The 26293-nt window shown below is 42.7% G+C and overlaps 1 protein-coding gene across 2 annotated transcripts in view; it reads left to right on the top strand.

Moving 5' to 3' along the window:
- LOC117350769 (histone-arginine methyltransferase CARM1-like) overlaps positions 1-26293 on the top strand; it is a 242543-nt gene that overhangs the window by 167000 nt on the left and 49250 nt on the right. For both annotated transcript variants that reach the window (XM_033925354.1, XM_033925363.1), the window contains exons 7-8: positions 1344-1434; positions 9787-9868. In XM_033925354.1, the coding sequence (XP_033781245.1) occupies positions 1344-1434; positions 9787-9868 (173 nt within the window). The remainder of the gene's footprint in view (positions 1-1343; positions 1435-9786; positions 9869-26293) is intronic.

Raw genomic sequence — 26293 nt, 5'->3', positions numbered from 1 at the left:
TCAGCACCAGGGAGCCTCTGTTTCTACCAGTATTTCCCTCTCTGCTTACATAGAGTCAAGGGTCTCTGCTTCATCCCAACCTCCAGTCTCTACACCTAACAGTCTCTCAACCCAACTGCCACTATACAATTCTCTCAATCTGTATAGGACATTCTAGAGGCTTCCAGGAAGCCATCCACTAGGCAGTGTTACACCCAGAGATGGACTAGATTCTCTGCTTGGAGCTGCAATCTACCTCCTTATCTTCAGTTCTGGATTTCCTGCTGCACTTATCTCAATCTGGCCTCAAATCTACATCCATTCGAGTCCACCTCAGTGCTATTGCTGCTTTTCATCAGCCTACCTAAGGGAAACCCCTGTCTGCTCATCCTGTGATTTCCAGGTTTATGAAAGGACTTTTCAATGTCAAACCACCTCTCAAGCCGCCTCTAGTGGTTTGGGATCTCAATGTTGTTCTTGCTCAATTAATGAAGCCTCCTTTTGAACCAATAGATTCAGCTAACCTTAAATACCTCAGTTAGAAAGTGGTTTTTTTCATTGCGCTCACCTCTGCTAGACGAGTCAGTGAGCTACATCTCTAGTCGCAGATCCACCTTTCACAGTATTCCATCATGACAAGATGGTCCTCCGTACTCATCCAAAATTCTTACCTAAAGTGGTTTCAGATTTTCATCTCAACCAATTCATTGTACTTACAGTGTTTTTTCCAAAGCCTCATTCTCATCCTGGAGAAACAGCTCTTCATACTCTGGACTGTAAACATGCTTTGGCTTTCTACTTGCAACGCACTCAACCTCACAGAACTACTCCTCAACTTTTAATCTCCTTCGATCCAAATAAGTTGGGGCATCCTGTTTCCAAACAAACCATCTCCAACTGGATGGCTGCTTGCATCTCTTTCTGCTATGCTCAGACTGGTCTCTCTCTGCAAGGTCGAGTCATGGGCCATAAAGTTAGAGCTATCTGTAGCTTTCCTCAGATCAACTCCTATTGAGGAAATCTGCAAGGCTGCCACTTGGTCCTCGGTTCATACATTTACCTCTCATTATTGTTTGGATACTTTCTCCAGACGGAATGGCCATTTTGGCCACGCAGTTTTGCAACATTTATTCTCCTAATTTGCCAACACTCCCACCATCCCATTCTGGTTAGCTTGGAGGTCACCCACATGTTGAGAATATGCTGCCTACTTGTCCTGGGATAAAGCACTGTTACTTACCATTCTTTGGAGCCATGTGATTGGTTGTCTTCCTTTCTCTCCTGAGATGCTTTATAATACTTACTTCAGTTGAAGACAAATGATTGTAACTATGCATGTGTAATTTTTTTCTTTTGGATTTTAGGAATGATGTTTCCAACATTCAGCGACATCCACATTGCTCCATTCTGTGATGAACAGCTCTACATGGAACACTATACCAGAGCCAATTTTTGGTAATATTCAATGAATAATGCATTATCTTTATATGTGTGTAAAATTTAATGAAGCTTTAAGAAAAAAAAAATCAACTTAAAATGATGAAAAAATAAAAAAAATAATAGGGTCCTTTTTTCTAAGCTGCATTAGGCACTAATATGCACCTAACGCAGCTTAAAAGAGCTTACCACGGGACACAGAGGGAGCACGGGAGCACGTTAGGCTGGCAGAGAGTGGGCATTTCCGCGCTAATCAGTTAGTGCATCTAAATTACCATGTGCTGATTAGCACAGTATTAGCACATGAGCCCTTACTGTTTGCAGAATGGATGGTGGTAACGGGCAGATCCTAAAATGGCGCCTAAGTTAGGCACTGCTAGGCGCCCTAATCACAGACGCCTAGCAAGGCCTAACTTAATTCTGTGCAGAATTAGATTGTTTTTAATTTGGTTTAAATGGCATAGTAATTCTTTATTATGGAGACTCGACACGAACGTGTTTCGACCAAAAGGGCCTGCTTTGTATAAAAAGATACCAAGAAATATCACCTATAAATCGAACAAGTTTCTTGTTGATGATAAGGCACGCGCATCCTGTCGTAATAAGTATGCCAGCTGCTGATTGCTCAAAGCAGAAACCCAGACGTCTGGTAACCCTAGGCAGTGCCCCTCCTTCTGGTAACCAGGATTCAGTTTGACATAAAGGCACATATGGGGGCAGTTTATGTCTGCTTCCTTAAGAAATGGACGGGTGACAGAGTAGACCAAGAAGTTAAGAAGCATTCCCTTTGCATCTCCTCTGCTCTCCAAGAGTGCCTTTTTCTAATCCTAACCCCTAAAATGTGCAGTTTTTGCCTCACGAAAGGTGGACAGTTTTCAGACAGCCGAGTCCCATGGGTAAAATGATTTTTACCTGAACAAATCACTTTGGAAATATCCCTCTACAAAAGAAAGGAAAGGTTGTTATTACTGTTGCTTATGCAGTTTTCTGTGCTTGCTGATGGATCATTAATTTCCCCTGCAGTTTAGCTGAAAGGAAAGGAAAGAGATACATGTCTGAGCACAACATGATAAAATTTCAAGGTATATTTATAAAAGTTTTACAGTGATAGAGCGACATCTGTTGGTCACCTTGTAGTATTTTACATAGCAATCATGATAATGTAGCTCTATACTAGCGAGTCTCAAACGGAGACACACCAAACGGAGCAAATGTTTTTAGCAGCACATTATAATTGGAATTATAAAATTGCAAAATCAACAAATAATTACATTTGAGAGTTATTTATTTAAGTTCTTTAAGTTATGGGTGGGTAATTGTAACAATGATGAAACTAAAGAATTGCTAATCAATGCGATGGATGTGCATGTTTTTCAGTGCAAATTAACTCAAAACGTGGCTCGATAGTCAACAAGCAAACACGCAGTTCATCATCCACCCTCTGCAGCCATTTTCTTTTTTTCGATTTAATTGCTGTCAGAGCTGAAAATCCAAGATAAGAAGATTCAAATGGTAACAAAGCCCCGATTGCTTAGTTGCTCAAGTTAACATAACTACTACATAAAAAATAAAATTACTTGCCGTTAGTTTTCAAGGACCAATCGCGTCAAAGAATGATGCTTGTCTGGGCGCTTGTATCCAATTCATTCCTTCTGATGTGATGCTAGAAGTGATATAACTCATTTGTAGCATCCAGTTAGTTATATAATATAGTGGATACCTTAGCATTTAGCCATTGCTAAATTGGTTAGCGCGCCTTAATAAAAAGAACCCAGAATTCTCTTCACTGTCCTTCTGATCATTTCCTATCAAATGCCCTAATGCCTCACCTTTGTTAAATATAGGGCGCCTTTTACAAAGTTGCGTTAGGGCCTTAACGTGCAGAATAGCGCACGCTAAATTGCCGCGCGCGTAAGACCTTAATTCCAGAATTGAGCTGGCGTTAGTTCTAGAAGCGTAGCGCGGTTTAGCACGCGCTAAAATGCTGCGTGCGCTAAAAACACTAGCGCACCTTAGTAAAAGGAGCCCATAGCCTCCAGAGCAAGCACAAGGGGCCTCCGAGAATAAATGTTGCATCAAATCAACATGGGCCGTGTTTCAGCTGAATGCTTGAGTCAGGGTCATCAATTTCAATGGTGTAACAGGAATTACCCTCTGATCTTTCAATGTGGATAAACACAAAAAATACAACAGTAGAAATAGCACTTTTGTTTCATAACATAACAAAAAATTCACTTCTATACAGCAAATGCCGCTAAGTTCTATGTGGCTCACAAAAGATACAACGACAAGATATCTTTTTTTTTTTTTTTTAAATTCTTTATTCATTTTAAATCATAAACAAGTGTACAATAATATATCCATTAAAATTTCAATATAACACTTGAAATTCTTGAACATATCATCTAAAACAAAAATATATATCCCCACCCCCACCCTACTTAAATTAACCAAAATTCTTGAATCATTTTAAAACAGACAATAAATGTACAGAAATAGATCCATTATAATTTCAATACAACATTTGAAAATCTTTCCGACAAGATATCTAATTTCCAAAAGATTCAATAAAAAGATGCATCTTTAAAGCAAGTCGAAACTGTTGGTAGGAGTTAGAGGATGTAAATAAGTAATTCAGATCCTTGGACCATAAAGCTGCTTGAAAAGACAACAGATGCTCTTGAAATTTTTTGAATTTACAACCCTTAACCCTTTCAGGACCATAAGGATCGTAGGCCAATTTTTGTGGTTTTGACGACATTTTTATGGTAAAAAGGGCTTGCAGATGCCAAAAAATTGATTTTTTTTGTGAAATATCATTATTTTTATTTTAAAAAATCACACTTCTGGCTTATGGACAGTGTGGCAAGTGAATCTTCTCGTCAATCTGGCAACGACGCTAATGAATGAATGTCGGAACCAGTTTGTTTACATAAAGGCAGTATCATATGGAATCCGTACATATCAAATTTAGAACTGTAGACTATCCCAATCAAAATTTATAGGATTTTAAAGTTATGGGACAAATATGTCCCTTGGTCCTGAAAGGGTTAACAGATGGAAAAGAGAATAACACATGAGATTTCCTAGAATGTTTGGAGTTGGTGATGATAAAAGGATTCCATGAAATATTCTAGGAAGAGACCTGCCAATACCTTGAAACAAATACATCCAAACTTAAACTTAATCCGCGCCTCAACCAGTAACCAATACAACTGACGACAGAAAAAGGTAACAAGATCATACGTCTACAAGTCATAGATCAATCTAACCACTGTGTTCTGTATTATGCACAATCTTGGAAGGTTTTTTTGGGCTCCAGCAAGATTCACTCTAGGGGCTCCTTTTACGAAGCCGCGTTAGCAGTTTAACGCACGTAATAGCGTGCGCTAATTTGCCGGCTGCGCTAGCCGCTACTGCATCCTTTTGAGCAGGCGGCAGTTTTTCGGCTAGCACGGGGGTTAGCACGGGCTAAAAATGTGCGTGCGATAAAGCCCCTTACGCGGCTTCATAAAAGGAGCCCTAAATGAGCTATTGCTACCTGTACAAATGCAAAGCATTGTACTTGGCAGCTGCTCTTGCAGAGTAAAAGCCATTCAAGTGTGATTTCTTTTTTTTTTGTAAATCTTTATTCATTATTAATCTTTCAACAAGTGTACAAATTAAAATCATACATATTTTTGAAAACATCACTTGTAAATCTATCAAGAGAAACAACAATTGTATATATATAAACCCATAACCCCCCCCCTTCCCATTATTATTAATAGTATACACAATAAAATAAGAACCCTTCCCCCTCTCTATTATTCATGGTATATATTTCAATCAAATAACTGGTGTTTAATCATCACAAAAAGATGTCAATGGCCCCCATATTTTAGAAAAGGTCTTATAGTTTCCATTTTGTACAGCTGTTGATCTTTCCTTTTTGAACATATGACATAATGAGTTCCACCAAAAGGTGAAATTAAGTTTACTGCAATCCTTCCAATTGTTGGTGATATGTTGAATAGCGACTCCAGTCATGATTAATAAAAATGTATTTAAAAATGTATTACTCGCAACATCTTACTATTCTGAGCAAGTCACACTGTAAAAACATACATAAAATATAAAAAAATACTCAAAACATACTGTTCACTTATCCCTCAGTATAGCATCATAACCCTTTCTACCTGACCTAGCCATCCATAAATCAAATGCTGCAAAATCAAAGACTTAGTCAGACAAAATGTCTCTGGAATAAAATAGTTTTCACCTCCTTTGTAAACTGAAGCAGGCTGTTAACATTTCGTACATCAACTGGAAGAGCATGCCATAATATCACTTCATGTTTGTGCAACCGCTCATATAGAGATGCGAAGCATTAAACTTGGCAGCTGCACGGGCTCAGTTGAAGCCATCCAAGTGCGATGCTTCATGTCTGTACCATGGCTCATTTAAAGTAAACCAAGAGTGCTGTTTATATTCTATTGGTACTTAGGGTTCCTTTTATCAAGCCGCACTAGCGGTGTAACGCATGAAAGAGCACGCATTAAACTGCCGGCCGCGCTAGCCGCTAATGCCTGCCTTGAGCAGGCGGTAGTTTTTTGGCCAGCCCGGGGGGTTAGCGCGTGATTAAAAGTCACGCACGCTAACCCCGCTAGCGTGGCTTGATAAAAGGAGCCCTTAGTTTTTGGAAATTCATTTGGGGCCAAGTGAATAATCTACTGGAAAATCCGGTGGCATTATCATATGACACTGTGTTATTTGGTACTTCCATGAGAGCTAAGAGTCAAATCTCTTCTAATAATAATAAACTTTTGCTCATCATGACAGGGGTTGCCATAGAGCAAATTATGAAAAATTGGAAAAATTGGGGTCGGCTGAATTATAATTTTGGGTGGAATTCGTTATGCCAAATCTTTAAAATGGAGCGGGTAATAGTCATACAACAGGGGCATTTTAAGAAATTTAGGGATGTTTGGGAGCCATTAACAAAATATTGTACAGAATGAATATTATTTTTTCCCTTTGTTCATACACGTCCAGGGTGGGGGGGGGAGGGAATACTTTATGATTTCTTATGTTTAAGTATAATTGTTCGGTATAAGGGGGGAGGGATATTTGATGTGAGTTAAACTTTGATGGTATATTAAATGATGTTAAAGTATAAAATGATTGTATCTTATGTTACACTTATTGAAAGTTTTAAAAATGAATAAAGACATAAAAAAAAGAGTTCTGTTTCCACTGTTGTATATTTTGGAAGAGTTTAGCCACATTGAAAGAACAGAGAGCCAATCCCATTAAACCATTGATATTGATGACCCCTGACCCAGGCTTTCTGCTGAAACATGGCCCGTGTTGAGTCCCTTTTTAAAATTTGGATGCAGAATCCATTCTTGGAAGCCTGTTATGCTTTCTTTGGACTTCTGTGCTTGTTTTTTTTCTTAAATACAGCCTCCATTACACACAAGTTGGATCCAATTCATTCCTTCTGATGTGATGCTAGAAGTGACACAACTTATTTGTAGCATCCAATCAGTTAATACTGTGAGAATCATTTTATAACCCGATACCTAGGTTGAATGGACAAGTGAGTGGCTTTTTCCATCCTATTTTATAAAGACATATAGGTGCCTTAGTAATAGGAATGATGTGGCAGAAATCATGCCTAGATTGAAGACACTGTCAAATATGGCTGCTGGAAAGCGCTATAAATGTTAGTGTGCATATTTTATTTAAAAAAAACATACGTAAATTGTGACTCCACCTTTGCTCTGTCTAAACTGTGCCCAGAACAGGCCTACATACAGGTTGCATAAAATGCCTCATCTAGTTACAGCAGGGGTGTCAAAGTCCCTCCTCGAGGGCCGCAATCCAGTCGGGTTTTCAGGATTTCCCCAATGAATATTGTCACAAACCCGGCACTGTAGTTAGGTTTGTGCCAGGGAAAGGACAAAAACCCCTAACCTTGAGAAGAGCTGATCAGTGGTAAAATACACTTCCCCCTCCCCATTCGTGGTTTCCACACTCACGATTTCACATAATCGTGATTTTTTTTTGGGGGGGAAGGGGGAAAAAAACAAACATATTTTTGCTTTCCCCCCGGCATCACCTAGTGGTCTAGCGGGCTTTTGGGGCAGAAGCGATCTTCCTACTCTCCTGCCCCGTGTAGATCACCAATAGGAAATGGCTGCCGTGAGCTCCCGTCATAGTCTCGAGAGACTACGGGAACTCAACGCAGCCATTTCCTATTGGTGATCTGCACGGGGCAGGAGCGTAGGAAGATCGCTCCTGCCCCGAAAGCCTGCTAGACCACCAGGTAAGGCCAGGATGCCATGGGGAAGGTGGGAGGGAGGCAGTGGTGGGATAGAGCCGGATATTTGCAGTTTTTCGCCATTCGCGGTCCAGCTCTGCCCCTATCCCCCGCGAATAACGATGGAGATGTGTAATCTGATTTAACAGTAGCCCACTATGGTAATGTGCGTGCAGTGTTGGAGTGGGCCCTTCATAAAACACAGTCAGACAAGGATAAAAAGTGAAACAAAGCCCCTTTATTAACCAACGGGCTGATGCTCAAAACCTAGCACCGGTGCTACAGATGATTAGCGTTGGTGTTAGAGTGTGTAGAATGCTCTAATGGTTTCAGCGCCGGTGCTAAAACCATTAGTCCAAATTGCATATAAATGCATTAATATATGGTCATTAATAAGCCCACCGTATGTTCAGAAAAAAATGGTTGTTTGGCATCTTTAGCAGTGGAAAACTAATGCCTGGTCCAGGGTAGCATTGAGGGTTGGTTGAAAGAAGAGGCGTCTACGGGCACCCCTTCTCTCCTAACAACCCAACCACCCTGCACCGTTGAACGGGCTCTCTGACCCTTCAACTCAACCTGAACCCCCCCCAGCCAGGCTGAGCCAGACCCAACCTCCAAACTACCACTGGCCCTAGTGGTCTAGTGGACCATGCTAAGATGCACCAGGCAAGGTCTAAGCAGAGGGGTGTTTTTTTTTTTAACTTCCTGCTCACTTTGAACTCTGCCCAGACAGCCTAACATCCCTATGCTATGTTGGCTCTGATTCCTCAATTTAGTGTCACCTTCTGAAAGGTAACTTAACTGCCACATCAGTAAAGAAGTGTTTCTAGGGATACCTGTCACTATGCCACTCATTCCCTCACACCCACATTTTATTTATTTATTTTAGTATTTATATACCACTTATAGCCTAAGTGGTTTACATTCAGGTACTCAAGCATTTTTCCCTGTCTGTCTATCTAATATACCTGGGTCGATGGGGATTAAATGACTTGCCCAGGGCCACAAGGAGCAGTGTGGGATTTGAACCCACAACCTCAGGATGCTGAGCCTGTAGCTGTTCCCACTGTGCCACACACTCCCATGCTAAAGTTGATAACTTACCCCTCCCCTCCCCTCCCCCTCAGTGCTGATATTCAGCTGCTGAATGGATAATACCAGTGTGGTCACCTTTCACTACATATATTCAATGGTGCTGCCTGTAGAGATAGTGATGAGTCAGTGAATGTATATATTGGTTAAGCGCTCATACCAGTTCTTAACAAGCTGAGAATTGACAGGCTCAGGACAAATACCAGGAAGTTCTGTTTCACGCAGCGTGTGGTGGACACTTGGAATGCTCTCCCGGAGGAGGTTGTGACAGAAACAACCATTCTGGGTTTCAAGGGCAAGTTGGATGTACACCTTCTTGTAAATCACATTGATGGATACGGATAAACAGGTCTTCATCGGGGAACACCTGGCTTGGCCTCCGCGTGTGCGGGTCACCAGACTGGATGGACCAATGGTCTGATTCGGTGAAGGCGTTTCTTATGTTCTTATGACATAAAAGTTTTCGACTGATAGACAGTGAACATTTTGTTTTCTGATGTACATTTACCTACTCAGATCAGATCATTGGACACTGATGGCCTTCCGAAGAGCAGTGAAAACTTTCCTTTTCTGCTAACGACTCTGAGCGGACAGACTCCCTTTGTAGGCTACTGTCTGTAACCTCAAGTCCTCATCTCACTCTGTAAATGTCTTATTGTAACCCATTCTGAGCTTTTGGGAGGACGGGATAAAAATCTAAATAAATATTACATCATATCAAAGCTAAATCCAAATAGATATCCTTGGTGAAGCCCAGTGCTTCTCTCCCATAACATAGCAGAACAATTATAAAACAAAACAGATAAAGTGCAATGAATTCAAGATACCGTATATACACATCAGACATACCACCGCCTCTCTACAATGTATACTAATTGGCATATTTCCTTGTAAGCCTGTGTTTGAGTAATCACATCACTGACATTATTCCACTTGCCTGAGTATCTTACTATATACAATAACCACTTTTTTAGGTATCAACAGTGCTTTTATGGAGTCAACCTCTCCGGCCTTCGGAATGCAGCTGTGGATGAATACTTCACACAACCCATTGTAGTAAGTGCTTGTTTTCAATAAATCTTGGACAGACAGCAAAACGTTTTGTACCTTTGCACCCTCTGGGTAAATTCTCAGTCAGATTCTTCTAAGCCCAGACACTGACAATTCAAGTTGATTTTCAAATACAGGGTACCCGCATGCATTGAATTTGAATATCAAGTAGTCAGTGATACTACAGAAATGTGGGAACCAGTATGCCCAGAATGATGGCATAAAGTATGTTTGTTAGTGGAATGCCTACTATGTGCATAAGAAGACAATTTTCAAATTGCCCACACACCTACAAAATCCACAGGTAATTTTTGACTGTAGATTTTGTACTAGAGAATGACACGGGGAAAAAATCTGTCCCCGTCACCGCCCCGTCACCGGCCCACCATCCTCTGCACCGCCCCGTCATCGCCGTTCCCTTCACCGCCCCGTCACCGTCACCGCCATCCCTTTCACCGCCCCGTCACCGCCACTGCCATCCCATTCACCGCCCCGTCATCGTCCCCGCTGCATCCTTATAAGCCTTAGTACTGTAATATTTAGCTTATTCCTTTCTTATAAATCAAAGTTCCTGCTGCTGAACTAGAGAAAGAGATGTTCAGCTGGCAGGGCTTTGTTTATAAATTTTTATCAACACAACTAATATACTATTTTATCCTAAAGCAAAAAATAAATAAATAAATATAATTTTTTTTTCTACCTTTGTTGTCTGGTTTCTGCTTTCCACATCTTCTCATTGAATTCCTTCCATCCACTGTGTGTCTTCTCTCTGCGTCTTCCATTTGCTGTTACTGTGCCTCTCCCTTAACCCCCCCCCCCCAATTGGTCTTCTTCCCTCCGCTCCCGCATAGTCTGGCATCTGTCTTCTTCCCACTCTGTCTTCCACATTTCCCTTGGGGGTCTGTTCCTCTCCACCCTCCTTCAATGTCTGTTCTTTTCCTTTCCACCACCACCCTTCCCTCCCTCCTTTACCATCTGTTCCTTTCTACTACCCTTCAGCTCCTCTCGCGTGGCCTATCTACCTTCCTTCCTCTTATTTTCATGGCACGTTACAATGTAATTTGTGCAAGCCACTGGAGCCTGCAAGCTCGGTCCCTGTCCCATCCCCACAAACCATCTCGCTTCTGTGCTCCTATTTTCTCCATTTCTAATATCTCCCCTATGTATCTGTCATTGCCCCCCCTGTGTCCATATACCATCCCCATGGCATGTCCCCTTTATGTCTCTGTCCCTATGCCCCATGCACATAATTTCCCCTCTTTCTGTTACCTTCCTGTGTCCAGATTTCCCCTATCTTCCTCTTCCATACCAGTGTGTCTCTTCTTTTCAACCCCATCTAGCTTTTTTCCCTCTTTTTTCCCCCCTTTCCCCCCCCCCCCCCCCCGCTGCTTCTAGCATCTGGCTCACCTGCCAGTCCTTCCCTTTCTTTCCTGCTGTGGGTTTTTCTTTCCGACTTCATCCCCTTGGCCCAGAATCCTTTTCCCTTTCACTCCCTCCTTCCAATTTGAGCCGGGAACACTAGCGATCGCACGGTCCCCGCAGCCACTACCTGCCTGCCCAATCGATCCTAGTGTTTAGCCAGCTCTCTCCCTTCTCCTCACCTTAGTTTATAGGTTTTCTTTTTCGGCGACCTGCACGCGCGGCTGCTCAGTGTTCAATCTTCTGCTCTGCTGCAACTTCCTGTTTCCGGTTGCGTCAGAGCAGAAGATGAAACTGAGCAGCAGCGGGTGAGCGGCTCTCTGATAGCGTGCGGGTCGCCGAAAAAGAAAATCTACAAACTAAGGTGAGGAGAAGGGAGAGAGCTGGCTAAACACTAGAATCGATTGGGCAGGCGGGTGTGAGCTGCGGGGACCGCGCGATCCTTCATGCCTCACTGCGGGGACAAAACCATTCACCGCCCCGCGGGCGGTGAATGGCCTTGTCCCCGTCGCCGCAGCAACTGCTAGTTTTCTTCCCCGTTTTCGGCGGGTGACCCGCGGCTAAAATGCGGTGGCCGCGGGTAAACCGCCACCGTGTCATTCTCTATTTTGTACCACTGCTCAAAGTGAAAACATGCATGCATATTCATTTTGAAATTTTCCTATGGAAAAGCCCTCTTTCACACATCCACAACACCCAGACATAGGAGAACCCACGCACCCTCCAATCAAAAATGTCAAACGAAAAAAAAAGTACGATGCCCTCCTAGCCACCCAAGCAGCAAAACTAGACCACCAACTCTCCAACTTACTGATCTCGACTGCAGACTACAAAACCTTCAAAAACTCCATAATGACAAACTAACACAGCAAGATTCACCTCAAGCCCCATTTGCAATCCACTTCACCCTTTAGCACCTACCAAAAATGTCCAGACAACTCCTAATGTACTCCTAAATGTCCTGACAACTCATATGTAATCCGCCTTGAACAACAAGGTAATGGCGGAATAGAAATCACTAATGTAATGTAATGTAATCTGCACCTCCTTTCTGAGTGGGTCCTTTTTCAGAGTAAAATAATGTGCAGTTTTTGAAAATTCAAAAGTAGGTGCACATGTCCATACATCACCCCAAGCCCAGAAATACATCCCCCTAATATGGCTACAGTGATATATACTACACATATAATTTTATCAGCATATTGGTTGGAAATTTTCATAAAATCAGTTTTCACAGGAAAAGCATTGTCTAGCTAAGCTTGTACCAGGCCACCTGGAACTCCTCAAACTTCACCTCTTTAGCCACAGAAAAACTTCGTCCTACCAAAGAGAAGACTGAACCAAATTTAACTAGTCAAGCAGAGCAGGGTTGTCGGGTAAGAGACCAATATTTTGAATATGGTATCTGATATGATCTTTTCTCTACATTGGTGCACCTTTTTAATTATATTCCAAATATGCAGTTGCTACATTAGTTCCCCACTGGAAAAGTTGAGAAAAAAAAGGCAGAAAGAAAAGCCTGAAGAAAGTCCTTGAAAGGAAAATAAGACGAGGAGAAATAAGACGAGGAGGAGGGAAGTATCTTATGCTAACCAGGCTAAGACAAAAATTAATGTGGCAGTCATTCCATTTCAATGAGTTGCTCAAAATGAATTTAACTGAACGGATATAGTCACTAATTAATTCTAAATTATTTATAACTCTGTAATGAATGTGTTTCTAAATGCCTGCCTGGGTATTAGTGAACACACATTGCAGAGAAATTAGGACCATTAAGGAGCAATGATTTTTTTTTTTTAATCCCCAAATCTGTTTTTAGGTTTGAGGGATCTGTGTTTTTGAGTTTGCAAGCTATGGGAGCAGTTTTCAGACTAGCTACGCTGGAATGAAAGCCACATATAATTGGTACCCTTCTACCTTTGCTCCAATTGTCAAAGCTAAAAGGTGCTTCTGCTTCCTCTGTGAAACCTATTCTGCGTACAAGGAATGCATGATCACTTGCACCTGCATTTTGTACTGCTAGACTTTAGCCTTTTAATCTACTAAATTAGCGCAGTTAAAACTGCAAGATACTCATTTTTCAAATTTTTTGTTCCTCGAATTTTTTAAATTAAATTTTACAGTACAAACCAAGAAGATACATCTAGTTTGCAACATCAGGAAGGGAAATTTAAAAAAAGAAGAAAAGAGATAATATGCTATGTTCTCTCTAATATAGGCCTGGATGCACTAAACATAATCACTAATACCGACTGGATCGCTGTTGGCCGATTGTGGAAGAGCGATCGGTGTAACTAAAAGGTTGCATGCAAATGATTCACGCGGAGGTTTGTCATAATCTTCGTCTCTCTTATCCGATTGATCGGTGTGAGAGCAACTCTCATATATGCAATACCAGCAAAGGGAAGCCCGAGCAGCTGAGGCAGGGGAAGTCTCAAAAGCAGCCTCCTGTCACTCATTTGTTTGGCGTATAAGCATCCAATCAAGTACGTCACAATGATCAGGTAAAAATAGTACTTGTGAAAGAATGAGAGTCACTAGAGACACTACTCCATATATCATAATAAATATTATTTTGATATATAATAATAATAATTTTATTTTTATATACCACCAAAGCCATGATAGTTCAAGTCGGTTTACAACAAGAGGCGCTGGACAATCAGCGAAGTAGTTACAATGCAAAGTCATCGAAGTAGTTACAATACAAAGTCCAAGAAAGTAACAATGCAAAGTCATCGAAAATCAGGTACAGGTTGGGAGGAGTGATACACTAGGTTCATAGGTTACCATCGCTTAAACAAATTTGTTTTTATTGATTTTCTAAAATTGAGGTAAGATGAGGAATGGTTGACGATGTTAGACAGCCAGTTGTTCCATTTACTTGCCTGGGAGGCAAGAGTTCTGTCCAGGAATCTTTTGTAGTGGAATCCTTTAACGATGGAAAGGAGAACAAATGAGTTCTGCGTGTGGATCTAATGGAACTGTCCAGATTAAATTGAGAAACCAGATACATAAGGGCCAGGACAAAAATTGATTAATAGCAAAGGCAAAAAAATTTATGGAGTAGTGTCTCTAGTGACTCTCATTCTTTCACAAGTACTCATTTGTTTGGGGCAGGAAATATTTTTTTTCTTTTTTTAGTGGACAGATGTACATGTGTTACACACGCACAATATCTGCCCCATAAAAAAGGGAGAAAAAGCCCTCCCCAATGACCAGCATTCCCCCCCCCCCCCCGCAGCAGCGAAAATGGCAGGGGGAATGCCCACACCCTCCTGTCAATAGAGCCCCCTGAACCATTCCCTCCCATCCTCCCTCCCTCCGGAAAAAAAAAGGCAGGAGGGTTGCCCACTCCCTCCTGCCACCGGATGCTCCCAAACCTCCCCCTCCCCCCCCATACCTTTGGTAGATCTTGGGAGCCGGAGGGAAGCAAAGTCCCTCCAGCTCCAAGACCCGCCCATTGAAAATGACGGTTCTTCCCCTCCCTGTGCACCATGTGATACATGGGGAGAAGCCTAAGGCTCTGATTTGCCCCATTGGGAGGAGCCTTAGGTGTCTGAGCCAATCAAGGCCTTGGGATCCTTCCTCTGTATCCCATGTGATGCACAGGGAGGGGTATAAGGTCTGACATCTGAGCAAATCAGGACCCTAGGCCCCTCCCTATGCATCACATGGGGTACTGAGGGAGGGCCCTGATTGGCTCAGATGCCTAAGGCCCCTCCCAAGGGGAGGGATGGTTCAGGGGGGGACTCCGTTGGCAGAAGGGAGTGGTCATTCCTCCTGCCAATTTTCTCTAATGGTAGAGATTCCCGGTGCCATGTTCATCAGGAAGGAATGTTATCGGTGGTGGGGGACTTTTTTCTTTTTTTTTTAATGGGACAGATATTTTGCGTGTGTAACACATGCAAAATGTCTGCCATTGGAAAGAAAATGAGAAAAAATAAACCAAACAAACAGGTAGACCTGTCTGTAACAAAGTTACCAATTTTCCAATCACTAAAACCCCTATTGGGGTTTTGGGGTTTTTTTTTTTTTTTTTTGCATAGCCAAGTGATGTTAGTGCATCAATCGTTTGGCTACTTTGCATGGGGTTTTAGCTAATTTTCATGGCCAGATCATAAAATGGACAATCGAGGGGAAAAACACACAGTGTGCCATTTTGTGAATCGGGTTGGTAAAAGTGATCATCGCTAAAGCTGTGCCAGGCAATGTGTAGGCCATGTCACTGAATATCCAGGGATAATTGTCCCGCTGCTGATTTGAATACTGCCAGAGATGGAGCTTGGTGTACTGAGCCAGATAGTTTGTTCCAGGTATACAGTGCAACAAAATAGAAGGGACAGTGTCTGGAGTTGGCCATAGAAGAGAAGGATACAGTTAAGAGAGACTGACCAATGAGCGGTGTTCACATGGAGGAGTACAGGAACATAAAAACATAAGAATAGCCATACTGGGTCAAACCAATGGTCCATCAAGCCCAGTAGCCTGTTCTCACGGTGGCCAATCCAGGTCACTAGTACCTGGCCAAAACTCAAGGAGTAGCAACATTCCATGTTACCGATCCAGGGCAAGCAGTGGCTTCCCCCATGTCTTTCTCAATAACAAACTTTGGACTTTTCCTCCAGGAACTTGTCCAAACCTTTCTTAAAACCAGCTACGCTATCCACTCTTACCTCAACCTCTGGCAATGCATTCTCTGAGTGAAAAAATTTTCCTCCTATTGGTTTAAAAATATTTCCCTGTAACTTCGAGTGTCCCCTAGTCTTTGTCATTTTTGACAGAGTGAAAAAATGATCCACTTGTACCCGTTCTACTCCACTCAGGGTTTTGTAGAGAGGAGTTGCAGAGTGAATACACTTGAAGGTCAGTAAGAGGAGTTTGAACTGTATGCAGAAACGGATAGGGAGTCAATGAAGTGACTTGAGAAGAACACACTGCCTTTCACAGGGGACTTGGCTGTAGCTTCTACAACACCTTCCCACCCCACCCCCCCCCCCACCCCAAGGAATGCCTACATTCATAAATACCTCTTAAAAAGTACAGTATGTTCATAGTTCATACTTTCATACATGTATCATCCCAGACAATGCTTTAAGCACCTATTTTGGATGGACTAACTCTCTACAAAAGGTGCTAAGACTTGTGTATGAAATGTGCCTAAAAATGGCAGATTATACATATTTTACTAATTTATAATTAAAATAAATAGTGAACTGTGAATTTGTGTCTCCACAGCACGATTGTAATTATTGTTAAAAATGAGTCAGCGTTTGTAAATGATCCGTTCTTATTAAAAGCTCCATTACGATTGGCATCATCATCCTAGTCACAATTGTGGTAATAATGTTGATTTATACTGCAGCTTTCATTCATACATGGTCCCTGGGTGCCTTAGATGGGAGGGAGAAGACAGAGGGATGTTATTATCAGTATTCAGTCATTGCTGACTGAGCAAACAAAGGCGCAGGGAGATAAAATGGTCTGCCAAGATCAGTCAATTAGTGAAGGAATAGGATTCAAGCTATTAAGTTTCCCAAGTCTTCCTGACTCAACTGATTTAGCCACTAAACCAAACTCCATAAAGGTAAAAGAATGAATGAGCATGGAAACTTGTTTTCCTTCCCGTACCACTGCTACACTTTTAATTTCAATTTAATTCAAGCCATGATGCCTAGAAACATAATCCCAACAAAGGCCTTTTGTTTCACCAATAGCTGCTTCAGATAAAGTTACCATATTTGGGAAGTCAAAAATAAGGACACATGGCCCCGCTCCCACCCGTTTTGCCCCTGGCCCCACCCCTGCCTCCCAACAGTCTCGCTCCTACCCCATCCCATCTCCACCCTTCATCCATTTCCTTAGTCCCCCTTCCCACACTCTGTACCCTTTTAGTACTCTTTTTCTCCAACCCCCCTCCCTGAGGGTGCTTCTCTCTATTTCACTCCTTCCCACCCCCTCCAACCCCTCCCCCCATGGATGCTTCTAACTCCCCCCCCCCCTCTCCGGTGGGTGTTTCTCTCTCTCCCGCCCCCAACTCACCCTTCCCCAGCAGGATCCAGGTCTCTCTCTTTCCATCCATGGCTCTTCCCTGTACCCCCCTACCTACTCTGCTGAATTTTCAATCTTCAAGCAAGCCAGCAGCCTCAGCGAGGTGAGCCTGCTGTCCACAGCCTGCCCTGGAAGCCTTCATTCTGCAATGACTTCCTGTTCCCACATAGGCAGAATAAAGTTTTGCAGGACAGGCTGCCAGCATGTCTGAAGACTGAAAATTTCAACAGAGGGGAGCCATACCCTGACAAACACCTCTAAAAAAGAGTACATGTCTGGGTAAATCCAGGAGTCTGGTAACCCTATCTTCAAGAGATAATCGTTCAAGCACAATTTAAAGTATTGACACTTATTCACCAAGCCATTTATGAGACAGAATGCTTCAAAATACAATCCTGTTCTTCAGGCAGACAGATATCAGCAAACAAAAACTCCCAGCACATACAGAACACATAATATCTGCATCCCCAGTCCAGCCTCACCTGGCTTAAACTTCCCAGCCAGGGAAAAAAAATAAACAACCAAAAAACACTTCCCAGTTTAAACTCCAAAACCCTCAGGAACAGTTAGTTCCCTTGGAAAGTTTTATGGCAGTTCTAGGCTCCAGCGAGCCTGCAGCTCATAACCTGAACAGTTTCACATGCAACAGTAAAATAATCAATTCCTCCTTGATTTGAGTCAGGCTTGTATGGCAATTTGCCTAGCCCGTTCCAGTGTTAGGACACTGGTTTCGAGCAGTTTAACTGCTGGTGAAGAGTGACTGCTGGATAGAAAAAGTTGTAACATTTAAACCCACCACTACAGCAACGCAGTTTCTTCACTCTGCCTGCTGCAAACAGGCAGCAAATACCCCATTCCCACTCACAGAATGGGGAAAATAAAACAGCTCTGTAAATCCATAGTCTTTGAAAAGGGGGTTTTCCAGCTTAACAGTCCTTAAAAAAAAAAAAAAAAAATTAGCACAAAACAAAAACAGCTTGCAAAAGCTCTTCACTTCCCCATGGCTGCTTGTTGGTTCTAGTAGAGCAACATACCTGCATTTTGTGATTCTCAGATTCTTCAGCTGGGTCTATGTCCATAAGTTGCTCACTCTGAGCTCCCTTCTCAAGAGGCACCTGCTTAGGCAGACCTAGTTCCATGGCTTGTGGCAACTCTGTCCCATCCAGAGCTCTCAGCCCCTCCAGCCTGTTCATTTACGTCTCTCTAGCCTTTTTCTCCTCAAAACGTGTAGCTTGCCTGTCCATCTACCTACAGGCACATTGCTCTCTATCAGGTGTAAGGAACTCTCTAAGCTAGTCCCTTCCTCCACGTGTGTAGAGAGAAAAGTTCTGGCAGGACATGCTCTGAGAGGTGAGGTCAGTGTTGTGTGCCTGCTCCCTCTGGTGGTAGCTGCTGGTAAATGTGCCTGCTTAATTTTTTTTTATTTTTTTTTCATTCATATTAACAATAAATACATCACTTACAAACAATCATTGATATATTTCATAAATTCTTATCCCTTCCCCTTTCCCATCCCTCCCTCCCATATATTCCATTATCATATAAAACATATAATAATAAACTTCCCCCCCTCCCTATACCTTAAGTTGATAAATATAAGGGAAACAAATTCAAATTAATCTTTACAATACTTTGTCAATGGTTTCCACACATCCTGAAACTAAAAGATTATTTTAAACTCAGAAAAGGAATAAGTGATCAGGCTGCTGTGTGTATGCTTCTGGAGGACATAGCTAACAGGAACATACTGTGTATCACAATATACAAAGAAAATCCATTACTTACAACTTTATACAAATATTCTGCAACAGCAGGCTGTTGACTTAATTAGAGCAATGGTGCTAAAGTTACAGGTATCGGAACAGCTTAAAGTTTTTTTCGGTGATGTATGTGATCTGATTATTGGAAGCAATTATTTTGGGTTTGAAGATCATTTCTATTTACAAATAAAGGGAGTTGCTAAGGGGGCAGCTGTGGTGCCCTCAATAGCGTACCTGTATATGGCATGATTTAAACAATTATATGTTCATGGTTCAAGCTTTAGTAAACATATAGTGACTTGGAAATGCTTTATTGATGATGTATTGCTTATATGGTCTGGAGGTAAAGAAGAATTAGATTGATTTTTGGTTTATCTGGAAGGGTGTGATGAGACTATCTCCTTTCAGTCTACCATTTCATATTCATTTACGGTGCCTCCTACGCCACTAGATAAGTGGACCATATTTAGGACATCAGTGTTTGATGCAATTTTTTTCTTAAGTGCAACTCCAGTGTTCCCCGATTATGGATGTTTTTTGACTGATGATTGTGCTTATGGCAGTTTGGAAAGCTGTTCAACAGAGCTTCCACTTAAGACTGAGGTCTCTTTTCTCCAAGGGGTGAGATAAATGTAAATAGAGGTTTTTTTGAAAGACATAAAAAGGAAACAAAATCGGGAATCACTGGTGCACATGCCTTAACATCAGTTATGTTTTGGTTTTTCATGTTGGTTCTGCTGTTCCCATCAAGTATTTTTGAAAATTGCCCACCACATATGCAAGTACAGATCTATACATGCATACTGTAATTTTGAACACATATCATAAGGTGGGTTGGGGATGGAGAGTGCACTTACATGTGTTCATTTCCTGAAGTATGCACATATATTTTCCCAGAAAAAGTATCTATGCAAACAGTAGGGACCAGATTCTATAAACAGCACCTAAGTTCACCTACATTGTAGGTGCTGCTAGGCATGGTTGTCAGTCAATCGCTAGGTATCACTTCTGTTACATCCCTTCTGGATTCCATATTCTAGGTGTCCAATCCCTTCCCGCAATCCAGGAGTTGCAGAAATCTAAACATTTTTCTGAGCATGTGCTCCTCCTACCTTAGAGAGAGTGTTAGAGCCCCCTACAGTTTTCAATTTCTGCCAGCAATCCATGCAGAAATCTTTTGATCTGATCTGATCTGCATCTTTTTCTTATTTTTTCACTTAAAGTTCATTTTTCTCGGTGGCTTCACTGCCGCGAGACCCCGTGCAGTGTCCTCTGCCAGAGGAAAAGACGTAGTCCCACAGAGATAGACTGCTGCTTCAAAGAGAAACTTTGGTGGACCTGTGGAGCCAGCCTACTGTGTGCCACCCTTTTCAGACTTGGGGTCCATTCCCCTGGGAGCTCACTTGCCCTCTGACCCTGTCAGGGTTTTAAGCACAGACTGCATGTGTCCTGAGTAAAGGTCCCTCTGGGTTTCAGGGCATAAGCTGCGTTTTCCACCTCTGGTCACATGGAAAGTTTTCATGGGACGGAGGTTACAGTTGGAGTCCATCCAACTGGCAGTTCAAAGATCTTCAAGTTTGGTCATTTGGAGCAGTTTCTGAGGCAGAAAATCCCTTTCCTCCATTCAGCTGCAGTTTACAGAGCTGACAGGCAGGCACTTCACAGGCACTTTCATTATTTCCTATAGGAGCTTTGGGGGTGGTCTGTGGAACTCTGTAAAACTCATTTTTCAGAGTTTTTGAGGGTAGGGTTCAGGTCTCCCATCTCCCCCAAACCTCAATTCTGTTACGTCCCTTATGGATTTCATACGTTAGGTGTTCAATCCCAACCCGCAGTCTGGGTGTTGCAGAAATCCACATCTTTTCTGAACACATGCTCCACCCTCTTAGCCTGAGAGTTAATAAACAATCTCAGTTACAACTTCTGCAAGCAGTCCGTGCAGAAGTCTTTTGCAGTTGCTCTGCTTCTGTTTATAATTTTTTCTCTTAAAGTTCACTTAAAGTTTGTTTTTTGGTGGCTTCAGTGCCTTGAGACTCCTCCCCAGTGGTCCCCTGTCATAGAAAAGGATGCTGTCCTGCTGTGCCGGACTGCAGCTTCACAGAGAAACTCTGGTGGATCTGTGAAGCCAGCCTACTGTGTGCCACCTTCTTCCAGTACCCGGAGTCTCTTCCAATGGGAGTCTGCTGGCCAGTGACTCTGTCAAAGGTTTCTAGCACAGGCTGCGTGCGTCTGGATGGAAATCCATCCAGGTTTCAAGGCACAGGCTGCCTTTCACGTCTCCAACTACATGACAGAGAATCCATTGGGGGTGGAGGTTGTAGTCAAGTCTTTGGGCAGCTGGCAGTGAGAAGATCTTCAATTCTGTGCATTTGAAGCTGTTTCAGAAGCAGAATGTCCTTTTTCTCCACTCAACTGCTTTAAAAACACTGACAGGCAAAGGAACTACAAAGACTGTGAGTACCTTCATTATTTCCTATGGGAACTTCAGGGGTGGCTTGGGTAGGGTTACCAGACATCTGGATTTCCCTGGATATGTCCTCCTTTTCGAGGACATGTCCAGGGGGTCCAGATGGCTTTTCAAAACCCGGCACTTTGTCCAGGTTTTGAAAAGCTTCCAGCTAACAGTGACATCGGGATGGCATCTGCACATGCACAGATCCAACATGGTAACGTCATTGCGTCACACCAGCCCTCCCGACAAGCGAACAGGCTGAGAGGTGGGGTTGGGGGCGGGGCTGGCATGGAATGGGGCGTGACTCAGGCAGAATGGGGCAGGGCCAGGCAGAACTTGGTGGGCTTGAGGGCAGGGCCATGGGTCCAGATTTTCATTCTGAAAAATCTGGTAATCCTAAACTTGTGGATCGATTTAAACTTCGTTTTTCATCTGTAGGTAGAGTTCAGGTTCCCCTCCTCCCCAGACTCCAATTCACTATTTTTTATTTTCATTTTTTGTTTATTTTTGCCGTTTTGGGCACAAATTTAAGATGGTGGCCATTTTGGATTTTAGAATCGATCTTTTTTTCTAACTTTTATTTCTGCCTCAAAAAACATTCAATTTGACTCGTAAACGATTGGAATGGACTCCCCAGCTCATAGTCTATTGGATGTGGACATTGATTGCGCCAGATGGGCACCAGATCAGTGATTTTGTACCGCGTGCCTTAGTGCGCCGGGGGTGGGGGTGGGAGCTGCAGACTTCACATCCTCCGTGTTCTCATGGGCAGGGGAGCCAGCTTGGGTCCAAGCCTTCTGAAGAAAATCTCTCCTAGGGGCTGTTCTGGAGTCTGGTGCAGTACGCCTGTGTTCTGAGTCTGGGGACTATTTTGATGCGATGCATGTATCTCAGCAGAGCCCTGCCCTGGTTGCGGAGAAGGCCTTTTCACTGGCTTTTATTTGGCTCCTCTGAAAGGTGTATCCTCAGAACCCGCTTGTTTGGCGCAGCTGGCGGACATGTTGGGGGCTTTTTCAGACTATGGTGTCTGTGTAACATAGTAACATAGTAACATAGTAACATAGTAACATAGTAGATGACGGCAGATAAAGACCCGAATGGTCCATCCAGTCTGCCCAACCTGATTCAATTTAAATTTTTTTTTTTTTTTTTTCTTCTTAGCTATTTCTGGGCGAGAATCCAAAGCTTTACCCGGTACTGTGCTTGAGTTCCAACTGCCAAAATCTCTGTTAAGACTTACTCCAGCCCATCTACACCCTCCCAGCCATTGAAGCCCTCCCCAGCCCATCCTCCACCAAACGGCCATATACAGACACAGACCGTGCAAGTCTGCCCAGTAACTGGCCTAGTTCAATATTTAATATTATTTTCTGATTCTAAATCTTCTGTGTTCATCCCACGCTTCTTTGAACTCAGTCACAGTTTTACTCTCCACCACCTCTCTCGGGAGCGCATTCCAGGCATCCACCACCCTCTCCGTAAAGTAGAATTTCCTAACATTGCCCCTGAATCTACCACCCCTCAACCTCAAATTATGTCCTCTGGTTTTACCATTTTCCTTTCTCTGGAAAAGATTTTGTTTTACGTTAATACCCTTTAAGTATTTGAACGTCTGAATCATATCTCCCCTGTCTCTCCTTTCCTCTAGGGTATACATATTCAGGTCTTCCAGTCTCTCCTCATACGTCTTCTGGCGCAAGCCTCCTATCATTTTCGTCGCCCTCCTCTGGACCGCCTCAAGTCTTCTTATGTCTTTCGCCAGATACGGTCTCCAAAACTGAACACAATACTCCAAGTGGGGCCTCACCAATGACCTGTACAGGGGCATCAACACCTTCTTCCTTCTACTGACTACGCCTCTCTTTATACAGCCCAGAATCCTTCTGGCAGCAGCCACTGCCTTATCACACTGTTTTTTCGCCTTTAGATCTTCGGACACTATCACCCCAAGGTCCCTCTCTCCGTCCGTGCATATCAGCTGCTCTCCTCCCAGCATATACGGTTCCTTCCTATTATTAATCCCCAAATGCATTACTCTGCATTTCTTTGCATTGAATTTTAGTTGCCAGGCATTAGACCATTCCTCTAACTTTTGCAGATCCTTTTTCATATTTTCCACTCCCTCTTCGGTGTCTACTCTGTTACAAATCTTGGTATCATCTGCAAAAAGGCACACTTTTCCTTCTAGCCCTTCAGCAATGTCACTGTGGCAAAGCTTCCTGTTCAGGAGCTGTCTTGTCTGGTCATGCCAGACCTTGATTGCAGTAGTTACCATGCAGATTTTATGATGCTTCTGTCTATTACCAATGTATTTAATTTGGATCCGGCTGATGCTTTTGCTGAAACTGGTCTCCTCAACCGCCCTGAGCATCTGGATTTGGAGGTACTGTTCCTTCTTCACATTTTCAGCGAGCTTCTGTCCGCTTCTTTATGGCTGATTTCAGAACACTGTGATCCCTGGAAAGCTTTTTCAGATCTGCTAAAGCTATGTCTACGCTTTATCTCCTGAATCCTGATTTTTGGCAGGCCTGAACAACCTGAGGTAGATTCCACTGTGACGCAGGTTTTTCAGCAAGCAACCCCCCACCCCAGTGATGGGGGAATGAGGTTTCAAGACTTTAAGGATCACAGGGTGAATGTTATATTACAAACTATACTTTTCCAGCATCCTCAGGTTGCCGAGTGGCGGTGGCCACTTCCTATATGGTGCGTGTTTGTCATTCCGGCTTGTGCAATGCATCCTCTGTGAAGGTGCATGCCTGTTCTCCACTGGTGCATTCGAGTTCTTAGTACATTCTCTGCTGATGCAGCCTCTGAGCGCTGAACTCATTGGATTCGTCTTTGGATGAGGACGCTACCTCGAAGATCACCTTCAGCGGCGACCTTTTTTAGGGCCAGATTCTTGTTGGGTATAGGTTTGGATGTCCTCTACTCAGGTGTTGTGAACGCCGCTCTACGTTGCTCCCTGTTAACCAATTTCATTGGACGTCGGAAGTGGATCGTAATTTTCTTCATTCCTCCCACAGGTATCATCAGGGATACTCAGGTTTTTTCCTCCTAAAAATGTTCCAAGGGCTATGCCCACATTTCCACGGTTCCAATTCCAGGCATCCTCAGGTTTCTGTGCAGTGGCTACGCCTCACAAAAAAAAAGAAGAAAGCACCGCTGGTTTCTCTCAAGGCCCACTCAACTAGAAGTGACACTGCGTTGTGGGCAGAGTCTCGAACGATTCATCCAGATGAAATTTGCAGGGCAGCAACTTGGTCCTCTCTTCATACCTTTACCCGGTTTTACCAAGTGGATGTGATGGCAGGCTCTTCTGTCCCTCCCTAGACGCTGCCATTGCTTTAGTATGTCACCTAGATTATGGAATCCAGAAGGGATGTAAAAGAATGGAAGATTCGATTTTTACCTTCAATAATCTTCTTTCTGTTAATAATAATAATTTATTCTTGTATACAGCCAAACCATCAGTTCAAGGCGGTTTAAAATAAGAGAAAAGTTGAACATACAGTGAATTACAATACAAATATCAAGTATTTCTCAGAAAAATACAAATTGCAATTGAATCAAAATATTTCTCAAAGGCGTTTCAAAGTGAGAAAAGGCTGAACATACAATAAATAGTAATCATAAGTATCAGATGTTTCTGAAAAGATAGAAAAATGCAATTAAGTCAAATATTTTTCAAACAAATAAGTTTTAAGAATTTTTTGGAATAGATAATAAGATTGAGTTTGGGGAATAAGAACATTCCAATATGAATTCATTGCACTAGCCTGAAATGCCAAGGTTTTTCCTAAGAATCTCTTATGCTTTTACTGAAGGGAACATAAACCAGCAGGATCTTTGTGTATTCTTGTTTGAATTATAGAATTCAAAGTGGGAAGAGAGGTAGGTTGGGGTCAGTCCAAATAAGACTTTAAAACAAATACAACCAAATTTGAACAGAATTCTGGCCTCTAATGGCAACCAATGGAGCTTTAAGTAGTAAGGGCTCAGGGGATCATATTTTTTAAGGCCAAAAATCAAGCGAACTGCTGTGTTCTGTACTATTCTTAGCCTTACAGGCTTCAGGATCATCTAGCAAGTTGACGGATCCTGTGAGGAGTTCGCTCTTCTGTGAGTATGCAAATTACTGATGGCTGTTTTCATGTCGGTGCTCGTTGCACACAGCGGGTTAGTTCTCCATTCTTCAATGTTTTTCTGTGTTGCATTTTGCCTGTTTATTACTTATTTCTGTATTTTGCAGAGCAGACCATAGCAGAAATTGTTTATGTTCCCGGGGAAGTTCCCCTGTGTCCCCTTATTTTGTCCTGGATTGGTTCCAGTATAGCTGCTTGGTTTGGGGACTGAACTGTAGGGGGCTCTAATTCTCTCTCTAAGGTAGGAGGGGCACATGCTCAGAAAAATGTTTGGAGTTCTGCAACTCCCGGATTGCGGGAAGGGATTGAACACCTAGATTATGGAATCCTACAGGGACTAACAGAAAGAAGATTATCAAAGGTAAAAATCTAATCTTCCATTATAGAATCCCTCCTAGCAGTGGCTAGGCATCCTTAGGCATCTTAGAAGTAGGTTCCAGTATATTAGGCCAGGTTTTACTTGGTCTAATTTACCGACACCTAACTCGGATGCCTAGCGATGCCTAAGTCAACTACACCTATTCTCTGCCCCTAAACAAATCTACTTTTCAGGTAGGTGTCATTAGATCTTGGAGGGCACCTCAAGTTAGGCATCACTAGGCAT

This window comes from Geotrypetes seraphini, chromosome 1 (assembly GCF_902459505.1).
Source record: "Geotrypetes seraphini chromosome 1, aGeoSer1.1, whole genome shotgun sequence".
NCBI classification, from domain to species: Eukaryota; Metazoa; Chordata; class Amphibia; order Gymnophiona; family Dermophiidae; genus Geotrypetes; species Geotrypetes seraphini.
This window is presented reverse-complemented; position numbering and strand designations above follow the sequence as displayed.